The sequence below is a fragment of the Balaenoptera acutorostrata genome, chromosome 1, assembly GCF_949987535.1.
Source record: "Balaenoptera acutorostrata chromosome 1, mBalAcu1.1, whole genome shotgun sequence".
NCBI lineage: Eukaryota > Metazoa > Chordata > Mammalia > Artiodactyla > Balaenopteridae > Balaenoptera > Balaenoptera acutorostrata.
In genome coordinates, this window is record NC_080064.1 from 65,452,597 (window position 1) to 65,478,937 (window position 26,341).

General features: G+C 39.8%; 1 protein-coding gene across 2 annotated transcripts; it reads right to left on the reverse strand.

The window, feature by feature from the left end:
- Nucleotides 1-1,098: 1,098 nt before the first annotated feature.
- CRYZ (crystallin zeta) lies at nt 1,099-26,338 on the reverse strand. Of its 2 annotated transcripts, XM_007182935.3 has the most exons (10): nt 26,200-26,321; nt 21,447-21,542; nt 21,208-21,331; nt 19,424-19,576; nt 15,248-15,411; nt 10,872-10,923; nt 6,344-6,493; nt 3,099-3,200; nt 2,904-2,999; nt 1,099-2,465 (listed from the first exon to the last, which is right to left on the reverse strand). In XM_007182935.3, exons 3-10 carry the CDS (start codon nt 21,316-21,318, stop codon nt 2,301-2,303), a joined length of 993 nt encoding a protein of 330 aa, XP_007182997.2. In that variant the 5' UTR covers nt 21,319-21,331; nt 21,447-21,542; nt 26,200-26,321; the 3' UTR covers nt 1,099-2,300. The 2 variants fall into 2 exon arrangements, with proteins under 2 accessions (XP_007182997.2, XP_007182996.2); XM_007182934.3 differs by lacking the exon at nt 21,447-21,542 and having other exon boundaries at nt 1,101-2,465; nt 26,200-26,338.
- Between the last annotated feature and the right edge of the window lie 3 nt (nt 26,339-26,341).

A 26,341-nucleotide genomic window follows, 5' to 3' on the forward strand; every position in this document is an offset into this window, starting at 1 on the left:
AGGAACAGAAATTCAGATGGTTGAAACGCAAAATGCTTGTTGATTCTACAAGTTATTCTCTACTTTGTATCAGGGACAGCACTGATGAATGGGGTAGTAGCCCTTGGTCTATAAGCACCAACAGTGCAGTGAACATAGTTCGCTGAAAATTAGGACAAGAACAGAACTAGAACGACAAGATTTGTACAGGGAACATGTCCAATGCTACATAACCATAAATATGGCAGTTAATGCATAAACTTTGGCTAGTTTTGCCTTTGAAATTAACTGAACTGTATCAATGGATTGTGCAGTGTTAAGTGAGCAGTATGCCTTAGCTTATTCTATACATGAGGAAAATGTGAAAACAGATTAAACTGACTTTTACAGAATAATTATTCCTTTATCTTTTTGAATGGCAAGGAATCTTCCATTTTGAAATGTATATAAAATGCTAATCTCTAGATTCATGACATTGCTTTTTTTTTTTTTAAACTTTGGGTTTATTTATTTATTTATTTATGGCTGTGTTGGGTCTTCATTTCTGTGCGAGGGCTTTCTCTAGTTGTGGCAAGTGGGGGCCACTCTTCATCGCGGTGTGCGGGCCTCTCACTATCGTGGCCTCTCTTGTTGCGGAGCACAGGCTCCAGATGCACAGGCTCAGTAATTGTGGCCCACGGGCCTACTAGCTCCGCGGCATGTGGGATCTTCCCAGACCAGGGCTCGAACCTGTGTCCCCTGCATTGGCAGGCAGATTCTCAACCACTGCGTCACCAGGGAAGCCCCATGACATTGCTTTTTTAACAATTTTTTCAAACGTGTTATTTTTCACTGTACAAGACTCTAACCTGTAAAAGAAATAATAAACAAACTTGGAAAATGCTAACAGTAAAAACACTTCAGCCATGGCACGTAGAGCCAGAAGCCAATGACAGCCCTCAATTATAGAAGTTAGCAGTGCTTTCTGTTCACTATGAAAGCAGGATTCCACATTCAAACAAGAAATTGTCATTCAACAGAACAAATCAGGTCAAGAGAATCAACCATATAATATAATAACAGATAGGAGGCTGTGTTCACATGAAGAAAAACAAGAACGAAGATAACAATCAAACCTCATTTCCTGGGACATAATATTGATGGCAAGATTTCTAGGTAATCATTCCTTAATTTAGTTTAGATAAAAACTTCCAACCCAGAACACTGTTAGGAAGTAACACTGATGTAAAAGTGATGTAAGGTGATGTAAGGCAAGTACTATATGTAAGACAAACTAGAAAAACAGTTTATAATTTCCTCTAGAATTTACTGTAGTTACCATGTCATAATAACAAAAGCAGATCATTCTTAATGTGTAAATTCATTTATTAATTTGAATAAAAATATGTGATCCCCACCACACAAACAGGTAACTCTAAATCTACTTTGAAGTTGAATCAATCTGTAAGCATCTATTTGGAAACTATGCACCTAGTATCATATTATACCAAAGATAAGGCTCCTGTCCTCACAGAATATATGGATCATTGGTAATCAATCATTAACCCAGTGAATGTCATAATATATTGGGGAATATATTGGAAAACTAACAAATTTCTCTGGACATCATTTATCTTGTCCTTCTGAGAGACTTATAGATCTAGATGAGATTAGTTTGGAAAAGGTGTCTTGTTTAGTCCAGCAAATCTTCACAGTCCAATATAGTTCTGGGCTAATCAGAGACTAAAGAACCTTTATAAGGTTCTTCTTTTGTTGTTGTTTTTTTAAGATTTTTGGATGTGGACCATTTTTAAAGTTTTTATTGAATTTGTTACAATATTGTTTCTGTTTTATGTTTTGGTATTTTTGGCCCCAAGGCATGTGGGATCCTAGCTTCCCAACCAGGGAACAAACCTACACCACCGGCACCGGTAGGCGAAGTCTCAACCACTGGACCACCAGGGATGTCCCTATAAGGTTCTTATAAAGAAGTAGGCTTGGAAATCAAGCAGTCTTACTTTGAATTAGCATGTTTTAGTCAAAGGTATGGAATCAATGATCAAGTATCAGTTAGGAATTTCTGTAATGCCCTCCAATGCCAAGTGACCACTAATATTCTATTTCCTACTACGATGAATCCTTGATGAGAGGCAGAAGGCATAAAGAATATTGCCAGCTAGAAAATAAATTGCATTCCAATGTCTATGATCGCTAAAGATGAATCTTTTTTTTTAATATAAGAAACTCACTGAATCAAATGAATGCTAATTAAAGCAAATGTATTGTACGTAAAACTGAGGTAAGAAATCTTTAATTACGCAGGAAATCTGTGGAAGGATTAATCATTTTAAGAGAAGAATCATTTTTCCAGTAGCCCCACTGCTATGAATGATATCTTCATGAGCCTGAGCCACCTTCTCCAATGGATACTGGGGACCTATTACTGGTCTCAACCAACCAATTTCCATTCCAGCTTGAAGGGCTGCTGCAAACTGCTGAAATTCCTCCTGAGGAAAAGAAAAAGTTTTTTCAGTAGAGGAACACATGACTTAATTTTCAGAAGCATTAAAATTTTTCAGAATCTAAGAGAACATTAAGAATTTCTCACAAATATGTGGCTTTTTTCAACTTGTCCAGAACTACAAAAAAAGTAGTTCTCTATAGGTTAACCATTAGTGCAATTTGTCTGTGGCGGTCTCAGTTTACAAAATACCTATCGTCCTGAAGTAATTAGTAATTGCGAATAGTATCTCCTTTCTCTTTCATAAGTGCCTTGGCTTGGAAAGTAAAATTATATTGTCACCCTAGTTATCTTCTAGGGATTAATCCTTAACCCACTTAGTCAGATAACTAACTTTAACATCTACTTAAATTTTCAGTCTGCCTGACTAGACAAATTGTATCAATGTTTAAGGTACCAAAATCAGAGTCACTTCTTTTCCTACCTTGGTGGATGAATAGAGAGCAACTCCTATTATGCTAGATTCCTTTGCCATGGTGTCCCGAGGGTTTATTTCAATAGGACCCCTGCTGCCAACAACCTAGTATGAAAAACAACATGTCTATAGTTAAAGATGACTGCAAAATAGACTTAAATTATGATAAAACTACAAAGTGGTAAAAAAAAATGAAATACTTACTATTACTCGTCCTCCATGTGACAAAAGATTCAAATCGTTGCTAAGATTTACATTCGCTAGCATTTCAATAATCACATCAACTCCTTTTTCACCAACAGATTTCTATATAATATAAAAGAATGCAGAGTAGATTAGGAAAAATAACTGTTATCATAGTCCCATATATTACAGAACTGTGTTTCAAATGACATAAGATGCTATATTTTAAAGACTAATAATGCAAATTTTAAGATAATGTAATTATATAGTGATGCTGTAATTCCAAGGTACTAGCCACAACATCTAAAATGATAAAGGTCTGTATTAAATAAATTGCTATAATGAAATAAAATTTGTCCAAAATTTTCAGGCGCTTAGACTCAACTTGACTATAAAGTACTTTTTCCTTAGCTGAAAATTTTCTATCTTCAAAATGTACTTCAATAGAGAAAGAAGGAACAAATCAAAAATCCCAAACTGGACATTGGGTTTCCCATTTTTATTAAAAAACAGAAAACAAAAGAAAAAATCACTGGCTGTTTGCTGTTGCAGGATTTTGTGTGTGTGTGCATTCAGTTTTGTCCTAAGTGGTCTACAATCAGCTTGGCAGACTATTTCTTTTCCTTTGGGCTCTCAGATGTCGGTCCCCAACATCTAAAACTGGCTCTTAAATAAGCTATACATATCTACCTTATATTCATTTATTTTAACAAAAAAATGAATACCTGTGTCAGGCACTGTGAGAGGTACTAGAAATGCCAAGATGTACATAAAGAGCTCTAAACAAAGTGAGGAAGATGGAAAACACTACAATCTTCGCTGTGATGTGATGGGCTAAGTACTATATTAGCAGAAATAAACCACAGGTTATGGAGGGAATAAAAGTTACAACTCTGATAATCTCTAAAGGTCAGAGAAAATCCCACAGAGATGATGACCTGGGCCCTGAGGGATGAGTAGGAGTTCCTTAAGTGAAACAGAAGGAAGAGGGGGCAAGAGGAAGTTAGACATGAGGCAGTCGGTCTGGACAAAAGAAACAGAAAAGCAAAGATGTAGGGGCTAAGAGTACAAGTTGGAACTGGAAAGCGGCCCAGCAGAGCTGGAGTACGTATTTGGGAAAGAGATGGGGGTGCGGGAAGAGGTGGGAGACAAGAAATTGCAAATTGGTTCAGACTGTGAAAACACATCAAATGCACATTAAAAGATTTGGACTTTTGGGAGGCAGGTGTTCATGAATTAATTCTTGTGCAGACACTGTTTTAGGCACTGGAGGTGCAGCAGGGAAGAAGAAAGACAAACATTCCTGTTCTCATGGAGCTCTCATTTCAGCTATTTCTGAAGACTTTTTTCTTTCTTTCTTCCTTTTTTTAAACAGAGAACCAAATAATGCTGGAGACACTAGAGAAGACAGAGGGGAGATTAGCTCAGCTGGGAATAATAGTCAAGGCTGAAGAAGATGAGGGCTAAACTAAGTCACAACGATGAATGGAAAAGAGAAACAGAGACATATATGAAAGGCATGTCAGAGATGACACTGATAGAGGAGGTGACCAATTTGATGGGTAGGAGGGAGAATGGTGATTAAACAACAGGGACAGGAAATGAAATGTGGGTTTCTGTCCTGAGGGACCAGATGAGTGTCAGTATCTAGTAGGCTGATGGCGTGAAGCAATGAAACAGACCAGAGGTAGTGCTGGAAACCAGCAGTATAAGGGTGTGTATGAGATGAATCAGGATGCAGGTGCAGCACCAGAGAAGATTAGAGAGCAAGGGGAAAGACCTAAGGAATACCAACATTTAAGTAAAATGAAGAGAAGGGAGACTGAAAATGAAGTCAGAGAAGTAAGAAGAGAGCCAGCTTCTAGGAGGTGTGGTCAGGGTCGAACAGGATGAGGACTGAGCCAAGAGCAGCTGCCTGGTAACTAGGGGCTTACCAGCACCCCTGACAAGCCGTGTAAGTAGCTGGGGTGGAAGCAAAACTGCAGTGGGGGGTAAGGAAGTAAGAGCAGTAAGTACCCCTGACTTTTTCAAGAAATGTGGTGGTAAAGGAGGGAGAGGGGGAGATAAAAGGTTAAGAGAATGTTTTTGGAGAATGAGAGAGACTTAAGCAGAAGGAGCCAGTAGAAGAGATGGAATTAGACTGCAAAACAAAAACATATTCTTAAAATAACTGACAATTTTTCATCTCTGATACTGGTATCATGAGTGCATACTCAATCAATTTTAGGTTCCCTCAACATATAACAAAGGAGTGCCTTTACTCAGTTTTTTGGCAAGATGATTCAGTGGTAATAAACTCTCGCTCATATTTTTCCTCAGTTTGTAATGACCTTGTTTACACAGTAATCAGTACCTGGAATATACCAATTCTTTCTCAACATGAGCAAGTAGTTTGGGGATTAGCAAAGTAATAGGTGTTTAGTAAACTGCTACTATAGCACAAATGGAGAACTTCAGAATCTGTTTGAATTCTGCTGCAGCAATGGAATGGATGCAATAATAACTAAATTCTATCTCGCGCTTTGGATGAGGTAGTGCTTACTCCTCCAAAGTATCCAGTAAACAAATAAAATTTATTCCCTAGGCTAAACAGATCCAGTTTTTAATCTGTGGATAAATTCTCTTCTATGGAAAATTTACACCAATAGAAATTATATTAAAACTACCTTTTAGTGGCCAGAGGTGGGGTGGGGGTGGGGGACGGGTGACAGGGGTAAAGGTGGGATCAGAGGTACAAACTTCCAGTTGTAAAATACGTAAGTCATGGGGATGTAATGCATAGCATGGTGCCTACAGTTAATAACACTGTATTATATATTTGAAAGTTGCTAAGAGAATAGATCTTAAAAGTTCTCATCACAAGAAAAAAAAATTGTATAACTATGTATGGGGACAGATGTTAACTAGACTTGTTGTGGTGATCATTTCACAATATTCACAATACATATTAAACAAACAAACAAAAAACTGCCTCACAGCTGCAAATACAAAGCTGTGGTGGCTTTACTTAAAATGTGATTTGCATTAAAGAGTACCAGTTTTTATAGCTGTAAGCCTCTAGAGAGGCTATAATTTACTTAGTAAAAATAAACAAGACAGAAATGATAGTGAAGGTTTGAAAACTAGACATCTCTGTTAAATTAAATCTTTAAAACACACATAAGCAAAACAAACAACTTTAAGAAAGTAGTTGATAAAAGAACTTACAAAAAAAATGTTGTCTCCCATGAAAATTTTACTTTTATAAAATTATAGAACAATTTTACCTTAATTTTATCAATGTAATTAGCTTCTTTGTGATTAAACACTGCGTGGGCTCCATTTTGCAAAACAATCTTTTGTCCTTCCTCAGTACCAGCTGTGCCCAAAACCTTTAAGCCATAAGCTCTAGCAATTTGGCATGCTGCTATTCCAACCTGAAAAACAAAATATGGCCCAACATTTTAGATTCTTTGCATCCCTGCAAACATTTATTAAATACATATAATGAACTTTAGGTTTTTCTAGATTCTAGCTATTGTTAAGAAGTTTAAGAGCCTAAACAAAGAAATAAGAACAACAACAGCTAACTATTACTGAGCATTTATAATATGTCAGGTATTACACTCAATACTTTCTATGTATTGCTTCATTTCATCCTCACAAGAAGCCTATGAAGTAGATATTGTTATTGTCCCTGGTCCACGGATGAGAAAATTGAAGCTTATATATATGGAAACAGGAGTTGGACCAAATCAGATTGCAGAGCTTGAGTTTGTAACCACTGCACAAAATGTTCATTTAGCATCTGCTTTGTGCAAAAGATACAGGGTTTAAAGGTGATGAAAATGTGCTGACTTCATACTTTAATTGTACATATAAAATATTACATAACAAAGGTAAGGCCTCTACCACTTAAGTGGAGGAGACAGGTACATACATGAGCAAGTTAATTTATTCATTAATATGATGAACGTTTATTATTTACTATGTGCAAGACATGATTCTTCATGCAAGAAACTTATGTTCTAAGGTAGGGGGAAGATAATAAACACATGAACAAATAAATGAATAAAGTAAATTCAGAAAATGAAAAGTACTTGAAAAAAATAAAATAGCCTATTGGGTTATAAAGAGATAGGGAAAGGGGCCAGTTAGGTCATCAGGAAAGGCTGCTCTGAAGAGGTGAGACCTGAATGAAGTGAGGGACAAGCATGTGACGGTCTGGGAAGCCTGCTGGAGATGTTGTAGGCAGAATGGTCATGGCTGAACCAGGAATGAGATTGGGACCTTCAAAGGTCAGAAAGAGGGTCAATGTGGGACTTCCCTGGTGGCGCAGTGGTTGGGAATCCGCCTGCCAGCGCAGGGGACACGGGTTTGATCCCTCGCCGGGGAAGATCCCACATGCTGCGGAGCAACTAAGTCCGTGCGCCACAACTACTGAGCCTGTGCTCTGGAGCCCACTGGCCACAACTACTGAGCCCGCGTGCCACAACTACTGAGGCCTGCATGCCTGGAGCCCCTGCTCTGCAACGGGAGAGGCCGACGTGGTGAGAGGCCCGTGTGCCGCAATGAGGAGTGGCCCCCGATCGCTGCAACTAGGGTAAGCCCACGTGCAGCGGCAAAGACCCAATGCAGCCAAAAATAATAAATAAATAAATAAATAAGTTTATTAAAAATTAAAAAAAATGAAAGAGGGTCAATGTGGCTTGAGGGCGGGACATGTGGGACAGCAGAAGATGAGGCCAGAGGGGCACAGAGAGGCCAAGGCACACAGGGCCTTGGAGGTAAAGGCTTTGGATTACATTTAAGAGCTATGCAGAACTACTGGAGAGTTTAAGCAGGAGAGGGATATGATCCAAATTAGGCTTTTAAAAGAAATTCCAATTATATGAGAGGCAAAAAGAAGGTAGGGGGAAATGGGAGTAGGAAGACCAGGCCTTCCTTATAGATTGAAGGTGGAAGGTGAGGAAAAGAGACAAATTAAGGATGTCTCCCAGGTCTTTGGCCAGATTAACTGGGTAGGTTGACTGGGATAAGGAAGATTAGAGAGGATCAAGTTTGTGAGAGCATCAGGAATTCACTTTGAACATGCTGAGCTGTATATTGCTCACCTAACTGAAGATGTAAAGTCATCAGCTGAATATGGGTATGGGCTAGAAAGAATTCAGAATTGGAAACGTAAATTTGAGATTCATCAGTTTACAGATGGTATTTAAAGCCACGGGACTTGATGAAATCACTAGAGCACTAGATAAATGTGCTTAGTATAAAGGAGAAATAAAATTATTTTAGGAATATAGATAAAAGCAATTATGTAAATTGCAATACTAGGAAATACGGTTGCTCACATGCCAAATGAATGGCACAGATAAGCGTCACATACATTTAGAGCAAGCTCTCTCAAACTTGGCACTATTGGGCCGGGTAATTCTTTGCAGTGGGGACTGTCTTGTGCAGTGAAGGATGTTTAGCAGCATGCCTAGCTTCTATCCTCTGGATGCCAGACTCCTTCACCCAGTTGTAACAACCAAAAATGTCCCCAGACACTGCCAAATGTCCCCAAGGGAGAGAAGAGATAATATAAAATCACCCCTTATTGATAACCACTGATTTAAAGGAAGGTAAAATGATTATAGATTGGGCATGATAGAAAAGAATTAAGGTGAAAAATGATGATAGAAATTAGTTAAAATTGTAACAGAATCACAGACTCCCAGACCTGAAACAGACCTTAAAGACTGTACGGCATTTGGGAGTGATGAGCCTGAGCCCACTTGGGTTACGGTGAGGATCTGTCTGATTTAACCAAAACAAACACTGGGAACTCACTGTCCACTGAGGGCAACAGACATTCAATTCCATGAAATAACAATACACTATGTGGTTAGCATGACTGATTTTTGCTACTTTAATTTTCATTTAAAAAAACAGGGGGCTTCTAATAAAACCACATTTGAACCTAAGAGTTAATGTAAATATACCTCCTTATGCTCTAACTACTTCAAAGGGGCACTCAGTAGCTATTTTAAAGGCGCTGTTTATTCTATTCTTGTCAACAATTATACTAACAATATTCCTTTAATAGATTATATAAGATTATATACCATTATGTGTCAACTATTTTTTCTTCTACTTATTTTGCTGACACTAAAATAGGGCACTCCCCACCAACATATCTGGATAATAGCTGTGTTCATACATTCTACACCATTTTAAATACACAGCATAATCCCAAAGGAATCTGATTTAAATGAGGACAGAAAGTACAAACAGAAGCGAGACAAAGCCCAGCACCGGCTCCCTCTGAGAGGGCAGGCAGGATCAGAAGCGCTTCACACACCAGGTCGCCAGCCTATCCCCGCCAGCCAGGGATTTAACAAACTCAGCCAGCACAGAGAACAGTGCGGACTCTGGCTTTTTAAAAAAATCATGGTGAAGCAACCTGGCTTTTTACAAGAGAGTAAAGGGAATAAAAAGAGATTTTCCTTAAACTCTTCTCTCCCCTTCCTACTGAAATCTCTCCCTTTGATACGGAGCACAAGGGTAGCTCTCTGAAAGCCAAAGCAATTTAAATACATGAATGTTTGACAGATCCTTTAGTCATTTAGGGTTAAAGTTAATTTAACCCCAAAACAGCCTCTTCGCTGAAGCTAAACAAGGGGCGTTTTTTGCCAAGGTATATCTGTCATATTTTCTCAAGCCCCAGAAAGACAGTCTTGGTGTTTTTTGGTAAATAGTCTGATCTGTGAAATCCTTCAGAATTAATCTATTGAGGGTACACAGGAAGCTGGGTGTGAAACCTGGTGATACATTCACGTTAAGTAACAGATATGCAGAGGTCTGAGTTCTCTGTTTGTATTATCTGGCCACTTTTAGAGGTAAATTCACATTTTCAGGATGCCTCTCATCATTCTGGGAACAATGTGCCAGTGATCGGTTACTTCTTTCCATCTACTCTCTGGAATACACAGTGCCCTGAAAGGGTTAACCAGCTTCCTCAAGGTGAGCCATCCAGCCCCAGGCCCTGTATTTTAAAAATACGAAATCTTGTCTCCAAAATTTCTAAAGCCTTTACGTGCCTGATAGAGGTCATGTGGATTTCTTGTTAAGTTCCAACCTCAGAGCTCTAACTTTTCCTCTAAGCTCTTCGGAGGCAGATTGACAGCCAGTATCTTGAAGAGGTTTCTGACAGCCTTGCGTTGAACGATTTCACTGCAGGGCTGATTTTATAAGTTCTGAGTAACCCCCAGCCCCATTAGCATTTTAAGCCATGGGTTGTGGTGTGAAGGACACAGCTGTATACTGTGCACCCCACGAATGTCATCAAAGTGCAGCAGGCGAGGAGGAAGGGAGCTACAAAGGACAAAGGCTCGCTGCGTGGCTTTGCAGTGCTGTCTGGGGCAACAGCGGTAAAGCTTTAATGAGCCTTAGTTTCCTTATCTAAGGGAATGTGGAATTTACATTAACCTTAAAGAACTGTTTAAAATTCTAAATAAATATTCTTATAACATACACTACTTGAAGAGAAAAACAAAGCCAGTTTATCTTGGTCCATACCTAACACAGGTGGAAAACCTAATGCATACGTTTTTGACCGGGTAATCTATTGAATTTATTAACCAAGAAATGCTAAACTAATGACAGGGAATCACCTTCAGAAGACGGAATTTAAAGAAGCCTCGCTACAAAAAGAAAAAAAGCACCCTTGACTATATTTACAAATTTGGCTTTTAAAAACAACTTAAAGAAATACAACGTGAAACGCACAAACGTAAGCTCTTTTAAAAATAAACGTAAAGAAAAAATACTTACCCCTCCACTAGCCCCATGAACCAGAACACTTTCTCCAGCTTTCACACGGGCACTGAAAAAGAAAGCAGAGCTTCATCGCCTTACTCTGGAGCTAATTAAGCTCAATGCTTGTCATAATTCTTAAGAGAACTCTACCCTCAGTTCAACTAACACTTACCCAAAGAGGAAACTCATCCTGATATATAACCCAAGACATTCTCCAAGCTCCACAGGATCAAACAATGGTTCTTCAGAGCCACAGATAAAAGTAAACCTTCAATTCACTTATTCATTCAACAAATGTTTATTGGGAGTCTATCACGTGCCAGGCACCATTGGGATGCTGGGATCACATTATTGGGCTACCTTCTCAGAGGCCTTGTTGGTGTGTTAAGTGAAATTGCTTCACCTAGAGGAACTGGAGTCCACCATTCATTCCCACAGAAAGTGTCTCAAAACAGGGTCGTTACGGCTCAGTCTTTATTCCACAGTAAACACAGAGTAATACCCAAGTAAACATAGCAGCTACTGTCTTCCTTCTCCATGCCTTTGAACATCTGGCTGCACAGCCTCTAAGCCCTCATTTCAGGAAGCAATGTTGAGTCAGCGATGGTAAGAGAGTATGAAATACAATAAATCCTGTCACACAGGTTCCCCTATCAGCCCCTAAAATGTCCAGACCCTCTGGTGAAATGACATATTCTTTTTACTTCTGGTTCATACCACTGTTTTTCTATTACACTGAAAACACAGAACGTGGAACGTGCAGCAAGACAGAGAGGGATGCCTTATCATTTCAGATGGACAAGTGCTGGTGTCACAAGCCAGCAACCAATGTGCAATCCAGATCTGATGCCCAGCAAGGATCCTTTACTTACCAGGACAATAGGGCGTGGCCACCCTCTACAGACATTATGTTCAACCTGGGAGTGAGAACACGGTAGCCTGGAGTCCTGCTCAAGCCCCCGTGCCAACAGCTGACAAATGGCAATTGTGAGTCAGTAAATGAAGTTTCTCCAACATGCTTGCTTGGAGATGGGGGGTTGAGGGCAGTGAGTTAAACTGAGGGTTTGCAATGATAAACTGAGATAGGTATTACCAAAACACTTGACATTTTAAAAAGTGACATACAAATGTAAGGGAATAGGATTACTAATGTTACGCTATGGGTCATGAAATACTTCCCAATGATTTTTTTTAAATCTTATAAACAACTCCTCACACACTAAGCACATTCTCCTAAACCTCTGGGCCTGCAGTGGGCGGAGAAAAAGCTGGCTAACCTTCTCCTGGATCCCCATGGCTACGATCCTGCTATCCTTGTGTAGGGTCACTGTGATGGTTAATTTTATGTGTCAGCTTGGCTGGGCCATGGTGCCAGGTATGGGTCAAACATTCTGGATGTTTCTGTGAAGGTGCTTTTTTGGATGAGATTAACATTTAAGTCAGTAGACTTTGAATAAAGCAGATTATCTTCCATAATGTGCATGGGCCTCGCCCAATCAGTTGAAGGCCTTAATAGAACAAAGACAGACTTCTCCCAGAGCAAGAAGGGATTCTGTCAGCAGATTGCCTTTGGATTTGAACTGCTACTCTTATCGGGCTCTAGAGCTTGCCAGTCTCCCCATCAGATTTTAGACTCACCAAGCCTCCACAAATCAATCTATCAATATACACATTCTGTTGGTTCTGCTTCTCTGGAGAACCCTAACTAACAGTCCTCTGTCCCTGGGGCCCACGGCAGGCCCGGAGCACGTGGCCTGGCCTTCTGTGCTGCTGTAGTTCCCCATCATAGTTACTGAAGACTAGGGCCTGGCACATAGGCTTCCTCCTCCACCCCAAATCCAGCCCCAGTCTGGCAGATTTCAACATTCATGGGAGGGAAACCGCAAATCACAATTCCTGAATTCTCCTCTGCTTTTACCACTCTCTCCCTACACCTGGTAGCCACCCCTAACCATTCCACCTGAGGAATATCAGACACTAATAAGCGATATTAACCTCCTGTCCTGATTCTGTAAGCCCATATTCTCTCAAAACTTCTTCTTCAGCTTCACAGATTGCTGTCTCTCAGCTGCTCCTTTTCTGCCCTCGTGCTGCTCCTGGCCTCACTTCCGCCCCTAGTCAGCCTGGACCCCACGGTACATTGCCCCAACTTCTCTCTGTCTTTCTCCTTCAGCGTCCCACCTCCCTGCCCACAAACTTTCCATAATTACACCACTACCTCTTCCAGGCTTTACAGATGAGTTCTCCTTTCGATCTGAAGCCCATCTCTCTATCTCTGTCCTAAGTCCTCTCCTTCTTGCCTTGCTCAGGATCTTGTCCCATCTGCCACTCGGCCCTCTCTTCCAAGCCTTCCATCTCTGCCTCTCTGACAGATCCTTTCTCAGCTACAAACATGTCCAAGTCCTGTCCATCCTTAAAAAAAACCTTTTGTTCCCACACTCTCCTCAGGTACTCTTCTACCCCTTCCTGCCTGTCTCCCCTGCTTTTTAAGAGTAGTCTCCATTCAAGAATCGATTTCTTTTTTCCTTCCTCAACCCACTCAATCAAGCTTCTGTCCACCACTCTACTGAAAATGAACTGACGAAAGCCACCAATGACCTCCTAATTGCTAAGCCCTGCTGGTATTTTTTCCCAAATAGCCCTCACTGCTGCATCTGACAACTAGCTTACCTCCTTGGTAGCAACATCAACTACTACCCCTAACACTACCCACACTGACTGTACTACTCGCATGCTAAGAGCTTTACATGCATTAATTACCTCATTTAATTCTCACCACACCCCATGAGGTACATGCTATTATTATCCATGTTTTTCAAGTCAGTAAACTACAGTTGAGACAGGAAAGCAATTTGACCAGTAGTAGGTGGAGACAATACTATAACCTAGGTCTTCCTGTCTTCAACACCTACGAGCTTAACAGATGTTTAACAGACATGGTGACTCTGGACTCTCTTGCCCTTGGGATACACTCCCTTTGGTTCCCTTAGGACTCTGTTCCCTACATTTGACCAGTCTTCAATGTTAATGCTCACTAAGGTTCTGGTCTCACTCCACTGTTCTTCTCACTCCCTGAGGGATTTCAATGACTTTCATTTTGTCAGCTCTCATCACATGCTGACAACCCCAAATTTATACCTCCAAGCTTCAAGCTTCAGACTCTTTCATCCGACAGACCGCTGGACTTCTCCATGACGATGTCTGTCTCAGTTTCACATCCAAAACTGAACTCAGTTTCCCTTTGAAACTTTTTCCTCCTTCTCTTTGTCAAGGTAAACATTACCCAAGTTTAAATCTTTAAGTATTCTTAAGCTCTTTCTCTCCCTCATTCTCCACATGCAGTCACCAAATATTTCTGATTTTACCCCCTAAATAGTTGTCCTTTCCTCTCCATCTCTACCACGACCCTTGCTCTAGCCCTTAAGTAGTGTTCCTAGAGGGTACTTCTATAAGACCCTCCCATCTTTCTCCATTCCTGTCATCAAATCCATCCTTCGCATAGCAAATAGGTGATCTTAATGAAACACAAACATGACAATATCTCTCCTGAAAAAAACACTGTATGACCCCCCAATCCCTTACAGAAAAATGTGTGAGCGTTATAATCTAGCTTTTTATTATCTGAATCCCGCCTATTTGATAATGGCAGCTAACATTTATTGAGAGATTAGTATGTTCCAACCTTATTCTTCAGCACTCTTTGCTTTGAAATCTGCTATCTAACAAAAGCAAACTGCTATAGCTCTTTCTCCCCAGATACCATGATGTTTGCCCCCCACACCAACTCTTCCCATTGTCTAGGACGCCCTCCCCACTCCCAGCTACCCTTCCCCAGGATAAGTCCCTCTGATCCTTTTCAAATATCTAGGGAATTTAATTACAATATAGATTCTCAGGTATCATCCATGGAAACTGACCAGTGGGTCCAGGGTAGAGCCCTTTTAAGTTGCAGCAATTAGTTTCTGGAGCTGGATAACAAGATTTTTGAACCGTGGCTTTAAAATAATCCAAGTCTTACATCTTGCCAGGAAGCCCTACCTCATCACCTCAGGCACATCCCCTGTGATCCCACAAATCCCTATGCACATCTCGACCACCGTCCTTTCCACATTATACATCGATATTATTACTCTTTCGTCTCCCTCCCTTACTAGGCTGTGAGCGTGCTGAAGACAAAGACAGTGTTTTGCTCTTCTTTGTTTTCTTCAGTGATTAGAACAGTCTCCCAAATTAGCAGTTTCCGCTCCATAAATCTTAATGGGAACCAAATGGGAACCAAAAAGGACCGAGAGTGGACGGGTGGTAGGAAGCATAAATTATATATTATCCTCCTCCAGTTAATGTCGCCCTCCTCTAGTGCTGATTATAAAGCTGACAGAGTGTGTTATTACCTGTGAAGCAGAGCTCGATAAGCAGTAAAATACGGGATCCCGATGGCAGCTCCTTGTTTAAAGTCCAGTTTTTCTGGCAGTGTGTAAACAGTGTGATCGGCTGCCAGAGCGTACTCTGCGTAGCCCCCAGAGATCGTGCTGGTAGTGAAAACTCTGTCACCTTTCTGGGGAAAGCAATAAATTAATAAATCTTTAGGGATTAAAAATGATGTCAAAATGGGTACGATCCTTTATAATGCAACCTTTATAACAAGAAATAAATGAGTATTTATATATTTTTTTCTACATCCTAAGGTCTCATAAAAATAACTTCAAAATACTGAATAGTTTTAAATGTTTTATTAATGGGAACTAGTAAGAAGTAAAATCAAGGGAAATAGGAAAAATAAAAGAAAGAATGTCCAGCATGGTCTAATAATAATGTTGAAAACTAACCTTTATTGAGAGCTTGCTGTGCTGGGCACTGCATTAAGTGTCTAATGAGTATTATCTAACTTGATCTTCATGACGGCCTATGAGGAAAGTACTTTCATTATCTCCCTTTAGATAATCCCACTACACAGATGAGGAAATTGAGGCACATACAAGTTCAGTAATTAGCTCAGATCAAGCAGTTAGTAAATGGCAGTTAATATAAACCTTTTTTTTGGCCCAAAATACTAGGGAGAAGAAACAAATAAAATGTAAGGTTTCTTCCACACACCAAACACCTGTTCTAAACCTTTTCCATAGATTTGTTTCTGTATTTCCCTCATTTTTCATGCATACACCAAAAAGCAGGCAACTCTGCCTGGATCCTGACAGCAAAGATGAGCCAGGACAGATGTCTTCAGCTGTCACAGCACCAGAAACATAAAAACTCTCAATAAACGTCTGCTGGGTCCTTGCTACTGGAAAGCAGATGCATGACTGAGGGTAAGGTAAGGCACCACAGAAGCACTACAGGCCTGCCCAAGGTAACCTGCGCACTAGGGAAATTAGACTGCCCAGTACAAGCACCTCTCCTAACTCCTATTTCTATTTTTTCTCCATAATACATGGAAATCTTATAAGATTTCTTTTTAATTGAGCATGAAATAGGCAACAGATTTGTTGCCACCTATGTAGAATTACAGATTCAAGAATAAATATATATGATAGTGTACACACACATATACAATAGTTTACAAAGATACAGGAAAATAAAAAACACCTGTAGAAAATATTTTTCATGTTACTTGTTATGCAGGTCAGCCTAAAACAAAACTTAGTGGCCAAGTTTGAGAAAGAACGGACTTCCATTCCTTTCAGTAATATAAGAGTATACTGTACCATGATGAAAATCATTATCATTTTTTGCCTCTTCTCATTATTGCCCCCCTGCAACACACACACCCAAGATAAAGTAAGAGAATACAGTTTTTCATAATCTGTTTCACAGGTCTATTAAAGAACTAGCCTCAACAATCTCAATGTAGTAGAGAGAATATGAACATTAGAGTCTGCCATACCTACATTCAAATCCCGGCTCAGTCATTTATTAGCTGAATTCTATGTCAGCTATGAATTACAATAAAAGCTAACTCCTATTTCTTGAAGAGAAAAAAAAAGTAAATATTCCTTGGAATAAGCAAAACAGTAAGGTAATAATTCTCAATATACTTAAATTTGCCCTATAATAAAGCACTATGTGGTGAGGTAGAGATAAAAAAGGTTCAAAAGGCATCTAGGAGTCAAAGACAAGCATCACTGCTTAACAGTGTTGCCTGAAAATGGTCAAGTATGACTAACTTAAGATTAATTCTGTTTTTACAGCTTAAAAACACATTGCATTGATTTCAATATAATTCAAACCTGTTCTGAGAATCCACTATGGAAAGTAGTACTTCAAGTTCTGTGATGGATATTAATAGCAAGACACTCTCCCTAATCTCAAGCTCTTAAATGTTAGGAAGAGGAAAAAAAAAGGATAGAAATAATTACAAAGCAAGGCAAATATGATAGGCCATCAGAGATAGGTATAAGAGAAAGAAAGGAATTATTTCTAAGTTGAAGGACTCAAGAACAGCTTCACTGAGAAACTAGTATTTGAGGTAGGCTTTGAAGGACAGAACAAGATCTTGAATTGAAAACCAGACCTGGGAAAAGTCATTATGGGTGAAGGAAACAAAGTACGTCAAGGAACAGTGGCAGGAATAGGTGCTGAGAAATCACCAGCATTCATTCCCAACGAATAAGTAGTTTAATGTGTGGAAAGTAACAGTTTCAGCAGATAAAATGAAAAGAAATGAAAGCTGGAGGGTAAAAGCCCTTGAACCCATGTTTATAAGTTTCAGTTTAGTTCTGCTACGCAGAAGAGCTAATATGAACAAAGACACAGAGATGAAAGAGCATGGGATATGCAGGGAAGAACAAACAGTTATTACTAAAGAATAAACAACAGGGTGAGAAGGAATGGGAGATAAGAATGGAAAAAGATAGGTGGGGGAGAGAGCACGAAACAGTCTTCTTTCATAACATAAGCAGTTCCAGCAGTACCTTGAAATCTACAGAGAATTAATGCAAGAATTAAAACAGAGGTGTAGAACAATCATAAGTACATTTTAGAAAACTACTCCTTATAGAGCAAGGATAGATTCTCGGGGGAAGAAGGGACGGTGGTAAGTTGTATCTATTATAGAAATCCAGGTAAAGGACCATGTAAGATAACTGGAACTACACTACAGGCAGTGGGGAGGAAAAGGAGAGAGGAAACAGTTCCAGTAAGGGAGAGCTGAGTGAGGGAGAGTGAATTGAGAGGTAAGCCTCAAACCCCAGATGTCACCAAGACAGTCACACGAGAGAGCAGCAGATCTGCTGTGAGAAAAGATGAGCTCCCTTTTAGACACAATGAGTAAGAGGTTCCTGGAGGCTGCCGACGCGGGTCCTGCAACACAACCTTCTGTGAGGATGTAAGTGCTCTGCATCTGCACTGCCCAGTAGGGTAGCCACTAGACACCTGGGTCTATTACACATTTGAGTAAATGAACTTTTAATTATAATTGAATCTGAATTTTAGATAGCCACGTGTGGCTAGTGGCTACTGTATTTGGACAGCACAGGTCCAGAGCTTATCAGAAGATTCTAAGCTAAAGATATCACATGTGATAATGGAAACCAAGGGCGTGTATAAGACCATCATGAGGGAGAAAATATAAAAAGCAGAGTCTAAGTAGGGACGGCGAGCGCTGGGCAACACCAAGATGTGAGGAGCATGCAGAGAAAAAGGGGCTTGAAAAAGGATGCCCAGAGAGGAAGGGCGAGAGAGGATGTCACAGAAGCTGAAGAAAAAGTTTTTTTTAAGAAAAAGTAAGTGGCTGAGAGTGTCAAATGTCACAGAGAAGTCAAGAGAGATAATGACATAAAAGGGCCCATTAGCTCCAGCAATATAGAGGCCATTAGTGACATGAGCAAGCATCCTTTCAGTGGAGCAGTGGGGGGCAGAAGCCAGAGTGCCACAGGCGGAGGAGTGGAAAGCTGCAGGAATTTGCCGGCTTCCTGGGCCCGGGCCACGTTAATCGGGCCACGTTAATCTTCGCTGTCTCAGTTCAGTTTTGGTAAATGTGCTGCCATAGTTGAGCAGGTCAAGGAATCATGAGGAAAGATGAAAGAACACGAATATACTATGTTTTTTATGCCTTTTGGCACATAAATAACGAAAGCCCTGATCATAACATTTTCACTGACTCGGTCACCTTGGTCTGAGTCACAGCTCTAAAAATGTAGAGCTGACCTTGCATTTTTTCGTCTTTTACTTATTATTCAAAAGAATTAGCCTTTCCTTTATTCTGTGAAACTAATTTTATAGAAGGAATAAAAAACTATGTTGGCTGTGTATTACCAAGAGTTAGGAAATAGTATAATTTCCTTGCTTCTTTTCTTTCTTTACGTATTTCTGTTAAATCAAAGGATCACAGTTCAATTCTGCGGGGATATGAAAACACAGAAATGACCTAGCCCTTATTCCCAACAATCAGACAAGCAAGGTCTCTGGATAAAAGGTAATTTCTTTTTTGACTAGAGGAGTCCCCCAAGTGGCAGAAATTGTGTAATGGGGCCTTTTAAAGACTTAAACACAGACACATTTTAAAGCTATGTTAAAATGTTAAAAAATATATACATATTAAGCTAAAATAGAAATAATTAAAAATGTAATACCTTGAAAGCAGATACACTCTCCCCGACAGCTTCTATTATTCCAGCCACATCTAAGCCAGGAGTATAGGGAAGAAGTGGTTTTCTACTGTAAGTACCAGAGCGAATATATGTGTCCACTGGGTTTACACCACATGCTTGGACTTTAATTAGAACCTGCAATAACAATGTACTTTAGTTCAAACAGAGCATTTAGGCATTCATTCAGCATTACGCTAGGACTGTAGTGATTATGGGAGCTACAAAAATGGTGAGGAAAACCCTGCCTTCAATGAGCTCACGTTCCAGTTTTACAAACCAACATATACACACACTATAATATATAAAATAACTAATAAGAACCTGCTGTCTAGCACAAGGAACTCTACTCAGTACTCTGTAACGGCCTATATGGGAAAAGAATCTAAAAAAACAAAGAGTGGATATATATATATGTATAACTGATTCTCTTTGCTGTACACCTGAAACTAACATTACATTGTAAATCAACTATACTCCAATAAAAATTTAAAAAATAAAATAAAATCTGAGTGCACTCATAAAAAGAAAAAAAAAGATACGACAGAATGGTTTATGTGCTATATTATAAACATTTGGGAAAAACAGTGGTGGAAATATGAGCGGATGTGTGGCAGAGACCACTATGTGCTCATCAAACCTATTTCCTCCTCCTCCTAGGCAGGTAGGAAGAATATTCCTTCTTGGCTCCTTCACAGTTACGAGTAGCCAAATGGAATGTGAACAAAAGTGACAAGAGCTACTTTCAGGCCTGGCCCACAAAGACCTTCCTAGGCAATTCACGTAGTGTCTCCACCCTTTCATAGCAACCTCAGAAGAAAGGTGTTGAAGGTGGCAGGGCCACATGATGGAAGAAATCCAGGTCCCTAAATCACTTTGGAGGAGAACTCTATCCACCAACATTTTAGAATTGTGGAATTTAGTGAATGAGACATCATTTTCTATTGTTGAACCCTTGATGTTTTGAGGCTACATCAACAATAGAAGCTAATTTTACCTTAACTGATACAGAATGATTACTTCTGCTATAAAAGTAAGGAAAGGTCTTACAAAGGAAGTGTATTTGAGCTAGGTCTTAAAGAATGAGTAGAAATTCTTTCAGAATGGGAGAAAAAGGCTATTTCAGGTTAAAGGAATAGTATGTGCAAAGACAGAAGGAATGACAGGACCTCTTGGGGAACCCAGATAAAGCTTGTGTTGTTACAGCAGTCTGTTGAAAAGGAATGATAAGAAATAAATCTTTGCCAAATTATGGCCACACTGTAAAAACTCTCATAAGGCTTGCTAAGGAAATTAGACTTGAGAACCATGGAAGGTGCAATAATAAAAATACACAATTTTTATTGAAAAAGTATATTGTTGAAGTCACTGGAAATGATTAAACTCTGCATTTAAATTTTCTTATATGTGAATAAGCATGTATGCAGAAGAAAATTATTTTCCCCATGCATAAAACAAAGATCATGACTGAAAGTCTGTAATAGAATAACTTGTTCAAACCTACTTATGACTCCATTCAGAAAAATCCAATTACATAGATGATTCTCAACTTTAAAACTTTTCTTATGTTATTCCCTTTCATACATTTACTTCACTAGTTAGAATTATGTTAGCTTTGTCAGAGCTTATAGATGCAAACAGTGTAAACTCTGTCCTAATTCAATGTCTTTATAAAGCATTGTGAGTTTGCTTCTTTCGAACATTAGCTTGATGTGCTAGAAACACACACTCAGTGTAACTATTGCCAGTTTTTAAGTAATGATTTCCACCTGATGGTCTTTTGGAATTGGTATGGCAACATTCGACTGGAGTTTTAGCACTTCTGGTCCACCAAATTCAAAAACTCTAATAGCTCTCATCAACTTCTGTCCAGTCGCCATGGTGACCTAGATACTAAGAAAAAAAATTAACATATTGTCATATTGTATCTAGGCTATCACTATGTTCTTTCCCCTGGAGGGAGAAGATCAAACAATTTTTCAAACAACAGTTTAAATCATGAGCTTACCACTGATCTCATTTCATGTTTGAGGACCTTTCATCTTACAAATCCTTCAGCTATGAAGCAAAGTACTTCATATTACTTCCTGTAGGGATTCAGTGCCTTCAACAAGGGAATCAAACATACAAACAAAAACATCTGGATAGGTGAAGCATGATACAATATCTTAGGTTTCCTTTGCTGTAAGCTTGGGCTGCAACATCTTGGAATTCTAGGAGCTAATTTAAGTTTTCTTAACATTAGATAAATAGATCTTCTTTTGTTAGATTATGTAATATTTCAAATATAGAAAGAAATATAAAGCATATAATAAACATTTACCTGCCACCCAGCTTTAAAAAATCTTAACATTGTAAAAACCTAAAACATGTAGATGTAACCGAAGCCTCCTGTACCCGTCCCCAATCCCATTTCTGTCCCACAGTTTTAAGAGATGACTATTTCCTTCTCAGGCATGATGTAATACCACTGCCACATGTATTTGCATTGGTAAACAATATGTGCTACTGTTACTGTTTTGCAGGTTTTCAAACTTTATTTAGATTGGATCATATTGTACTGAATTCTGAAACTTGCTTTTTCCTCTCAGCATTAAGTTTTTGAGATTTATCAATGTTGAAACATTTAGTTTTATGAAGTTCATTCATCTTAACAAAGAAGAATAAACATTAAAAACTAAAAACACTGCTTTGTATGTAATCTTTTTTAATCACGAGGGTAAATTATAGTTAACCTTTCTCTGCTACCACTGTTAATATTGAAATGAAAAGAAAACTCAAGAGTTAAAATAAGTTTAGAAAAGGTAAAGAACATTTATATATAGAATTGGATAACTTTGAAAATCTTATAGAGATGCAATGAAAGGGCTTTGACTGATCTCCATAATTTTGTGTGCTATGACAATTTCCTGAAATTAACCATATCAAATATCGTTAGACTCTGCCACCACCGGGAACATCTTTGCTAACTTCTGGAATAATCATATTCACTAACCACGAGCCACTGAAACATCAAAAAGAGTTGCAGAAACTAGGGCTTGAGATGAAAGATTTTTACTGTACTGCAGTTCAACACAGGACTCCTCAGAAAGGAGCCCATGCTAACTATAAAGTAGCCTTCCATGTGTGAAGGGAATCAAAGCACTTTGATGGTATTAATGGGAAGTTCTTGATATAATTAATCAAAAGTTGTGTCATTTTAAAACCCTTTATTTAAAATGATTTAATATAGTACCTAGCACAGAGGAGAAAGTAAACTCTCCATTGCTAAAAGGCTGTTTAGCAATGACATATCCTGAAGGGCAGCCCTCTTATAAAACAAAAGGGGGCAGAAGCAGGCAGAAGCCTCACTGCACTGTAGAGCCCCAAGCAGTCCTAGGGTGAGAAGTCCTGTGCAGGGAGCTAGCACCAGGAAAAGGCAGCTCATGCCATACCTACCTAGCAGTCTCACTACTGCATTTCTATTTGGGTCTTCGCTCAAGCTGAGTATGTCTTAGAGAAGAAAGTGAAATATATACATAAAGAAAATAAAACAGAAAAAGAAAAGGTTGCACAGATCAGACTTTTCCACTCTGGAAATAAGATAGTTTTTTTGGTTTTTTTTATTCTCCTTTTTGTTTTCAGCATGGTGTTGTGGAAAGAGTGTGGGCTGTGGAAACTGACAGCTCACAGTACGAATCCCAGATTTATCCTGTACTAGCTGTGTGGTCTTGGGCAAGGCAGTCACTTTTTTTGAGCTTCTTCATCTGAAAACTGAGCTCCACTCAGGGTTACTATGCAAGAGACAGCAAACATCAAGCACAGAATCTGACAAATGTTTACTCCTATATATAGTGATATCACAGTTCCTTTCCCATCTATTTTCTCCTTTCCAATTTTGTATTCGTTAAAATATCTTTGGTTCTATAATTCTATAGTCATCTTTGATTTAATCTGACAATATTTACAGTACTCTTTTTGTAAAATCAAGTCCTTAGCCTCAAAGAGTTCACAGTCCAGAGAATCATTTAAACAAAACACTAATACCAAACACTGGTTGTTATTCATTCAACATGTATTTTTTGAACGTTAACTGTAAGCGAGGCACTGTACCAAACTCAAGAGCGCGCAGAGGGCAAAGAGAACAAGCCCCACCCCTCCCCAGAGCCTGCTCACTCCGCCCTCATCTCCCCCCAACGCGCACACACACCATGTTAAGAGGAGTAGCTCTTTTACCTACTTCCTACCTATTTATTTCTTTCAAGCTCTCGCATCTATCTTTTCACCAACAGACATCACTGGTACCCTCAAAAAGCTGTAGCAATAATAAAAGCAAAATTACCCTGAAATAGGATCTGTCAAAAATATCTAGCACATACATTTTTTCCCTCACTTTTGGACATTTGCTAAGTTGGAAGAAAAGAACAAAGGAAGGAGGAGACTCATCCTTAATCCTGGATTTAGAAGACCCCCCTGCTTTGCCCAGTACTACACCTTATCCTATGGAGCTCGTAAGGAAACAGGGCATGACCTTGACAGCTCTGACTCCTACTTTGTTTCTGGCGATCTTACTTCCCCCTGAGCCTTTGCCACCATGATTGATCAGGCTCCAATCCGCACTCATTGCCTTTGAACCCCCTCAACTACCCACAGGATCATCATCTGTTTCATAATATAGGTACTATGCTAAAAAAAAATAATAAAAAGAATAAAATAACACAACACACTAACGGTAATTACAATTCTTAAACCCTTGCGATACCTGATTTCTTCTAAAAAGCACATCTTTCACACCCATTGATATAATTTTCACAATAGGTAGAAAAGCAACAGTTATTAAAACCACCATTTAATTGTAGGCAGAAGTGGAAATAAAATCACCATCCATGTTACGGATGAGAAAACATTCAAGGGGTTAAGAGACTCACCAGGGTCACACTGAAGCACAGCTGGAACCCAACACCTTAAATGTTGTTAGGTGTTTTTTTCCCCTTACTGTAAAATCCTTTTCATCTCACCCTTTGAACAACTGGCATATAGGACCTTTAATTTCTTAGAGATTGCAGGTAGCATTACATATTTTATGATTAAGGTATCTGCTCTGAGTCTGAAAATTTTCAAATGCCCATAAGTTAAGGGCTCTACTAGAGATACACAGGATGTGATTCTATTAGGAAAACTAATAATTTCCCTATCTGTAAAATGGGGCCAATACTCCCTAGCATAGGATCCTTGTGAAGATGAACTGCAACAGCACATGGTGAGTGCTTCAGAGCACGCCTGACATGCTGTAAGCTCTATTATTCAGAGTAAATCATTTGCAGTCAGCAGCAGGCTTGTCACACTGCTTGTGTTTTTTAATTAAGCCTATACTTCAAATAGGTTTTTCTACTTATCAAGTATAAACTTTAAAGAACTAGAGCACCTTGGTTTAATGTTGGTTTTACTTTTTACCTCTGAAAGGTTGCCAACCATACTTTGCAAATGGAGGAAATACAGAATTTAAAATTCTTCCTCAAACAGTGATCTTTTCCAAGCTACACTTGAATCCATTTGGTTTAAATGAAAATTAAAGAGATAGGGAAAATGTTGGAAATATATTTTCACACAAAATGGACAGATCAATTCACAAAGCCAAAGCAAAGGCATATCATAAAAGCAAACAGAAAATTCTTAAATAATTTTTAAGTAAGAATTTCTGGCAAGAAAAAACACTTGGAAAGAGAATCAAGCATTACAAAATGTGCTGCTTTTGATCAAGAATGACTCATGTCACCATATTATTTATTATTCTTAACCCAGAAAAAATTTTAACAATTAAAAGTAGCCACAGAAACGTCTCTTCCTGGCCATGTGACCTTGTCAGGTTACTTCAGCGGCCTGGATCTCAGTACCCACTTCTGATAAGAAGGGGTGGAGGAGGAGTTGAATAGATAATTATTCTAAACCCCTCCAGGTATTCTGAGGAAAAGACTGGATGCAGCAGAGCTCGGTGGGATTTACTACTGCTGACCAGACACTCATGGAGCACCCCAGTGGCTTCAGTGGGAATCACATCGCCATTTCTACTAGTTGCGGACTAACAGTCCAAACCTTAGCGTTTCAGTGGTTCAATTATTAACACACCTTTCTTGGTCACTGAGATAAGTTTCCTCTAGGAACTGCGTAAATATCCCATGATGTGTTCACAGGGTGTTTTGTTAATTTTCTTTCTTTTGAAGATTCTTCTAGGTGGGAGCCATGGCGGGGGGGGGGGGGCGGGGGATGAAAAAAATCTACATATTTCTCTCCAAAAGTAAGACGGTAACTCTGATGGCAAAGCAGGAGGAAAGGCCGGACAGAAAGAGCCCTGGGAAACAGGAGCCTGAAAGGAGAAATTGGCTCCTCCGGCTGCCTGTGGCGGGGGTCACAGCAAACGCGCGCGGCCTCAGGAATCCAGATCCCAGGCCGGGCCGAGGGGAAATCTAGCGGGAGGACAGGCATGGGGAGCGGGATGGGGGGAGTACTAACGGGCGCCCCGCCGTGGGCCCCGAAACGCTCACCCTGCCAGAACGCAAAGCCGGGCTCTCAGGACCAGCAAGTAAAACTGCCCTGGTGATTTACGGATGACCACCTTGCAGCCCCTGGAGGGGAATAACTTCGGCCACGAACACCTTATTCACTGGTTCTAGGGGAGGACGGAACGCAGGACAGAAGCGCAGACAAAATCCGGCTCGGTTCCTTTTGGACGAGCGCGGGGGAGGTCCGCAGCCTGAGCTAAGGGGGCTTTTTAAGCCACTTACCCGGTTCTAGAGTGGGAAATCAAAATCTGTGAGCGTTCCCTCAGGTTCCACGGAAAAAAAGCACGGGCCGGGTCGTCCGCGGCGCCTTCAGGCTCCGCCTCCAGGCTCCGCCTCGCCCCGCCCCCGGGGGCGGGCCCGAGGA

Excerpts from the sequence above, each read along its gene's own strand:
- CRYZ (XM_007182935.3), bottom strand. The coding sequence starts at position 21,318 with ATGGCGACTGGACAGAAGTTGATGAGAGCTATTAGAGTTTTTGAATTT. Across the intron at positions 15,412-19,423 it reads AGAGTGTATCTGCTTTCAAG|AAAGGTGACAGAGTTTTCAC; the intron begins GTATTACATTTT and ends TGCTTTCCCCAG. Across the intron at positions 10,924-15,247 it reads TATCGAGCTCTGCTTCACAG|TGCCCGTGTGAAAGCTGGAG; the intron begins GTAATAACACAC and ends TTTCTTTTTCAG.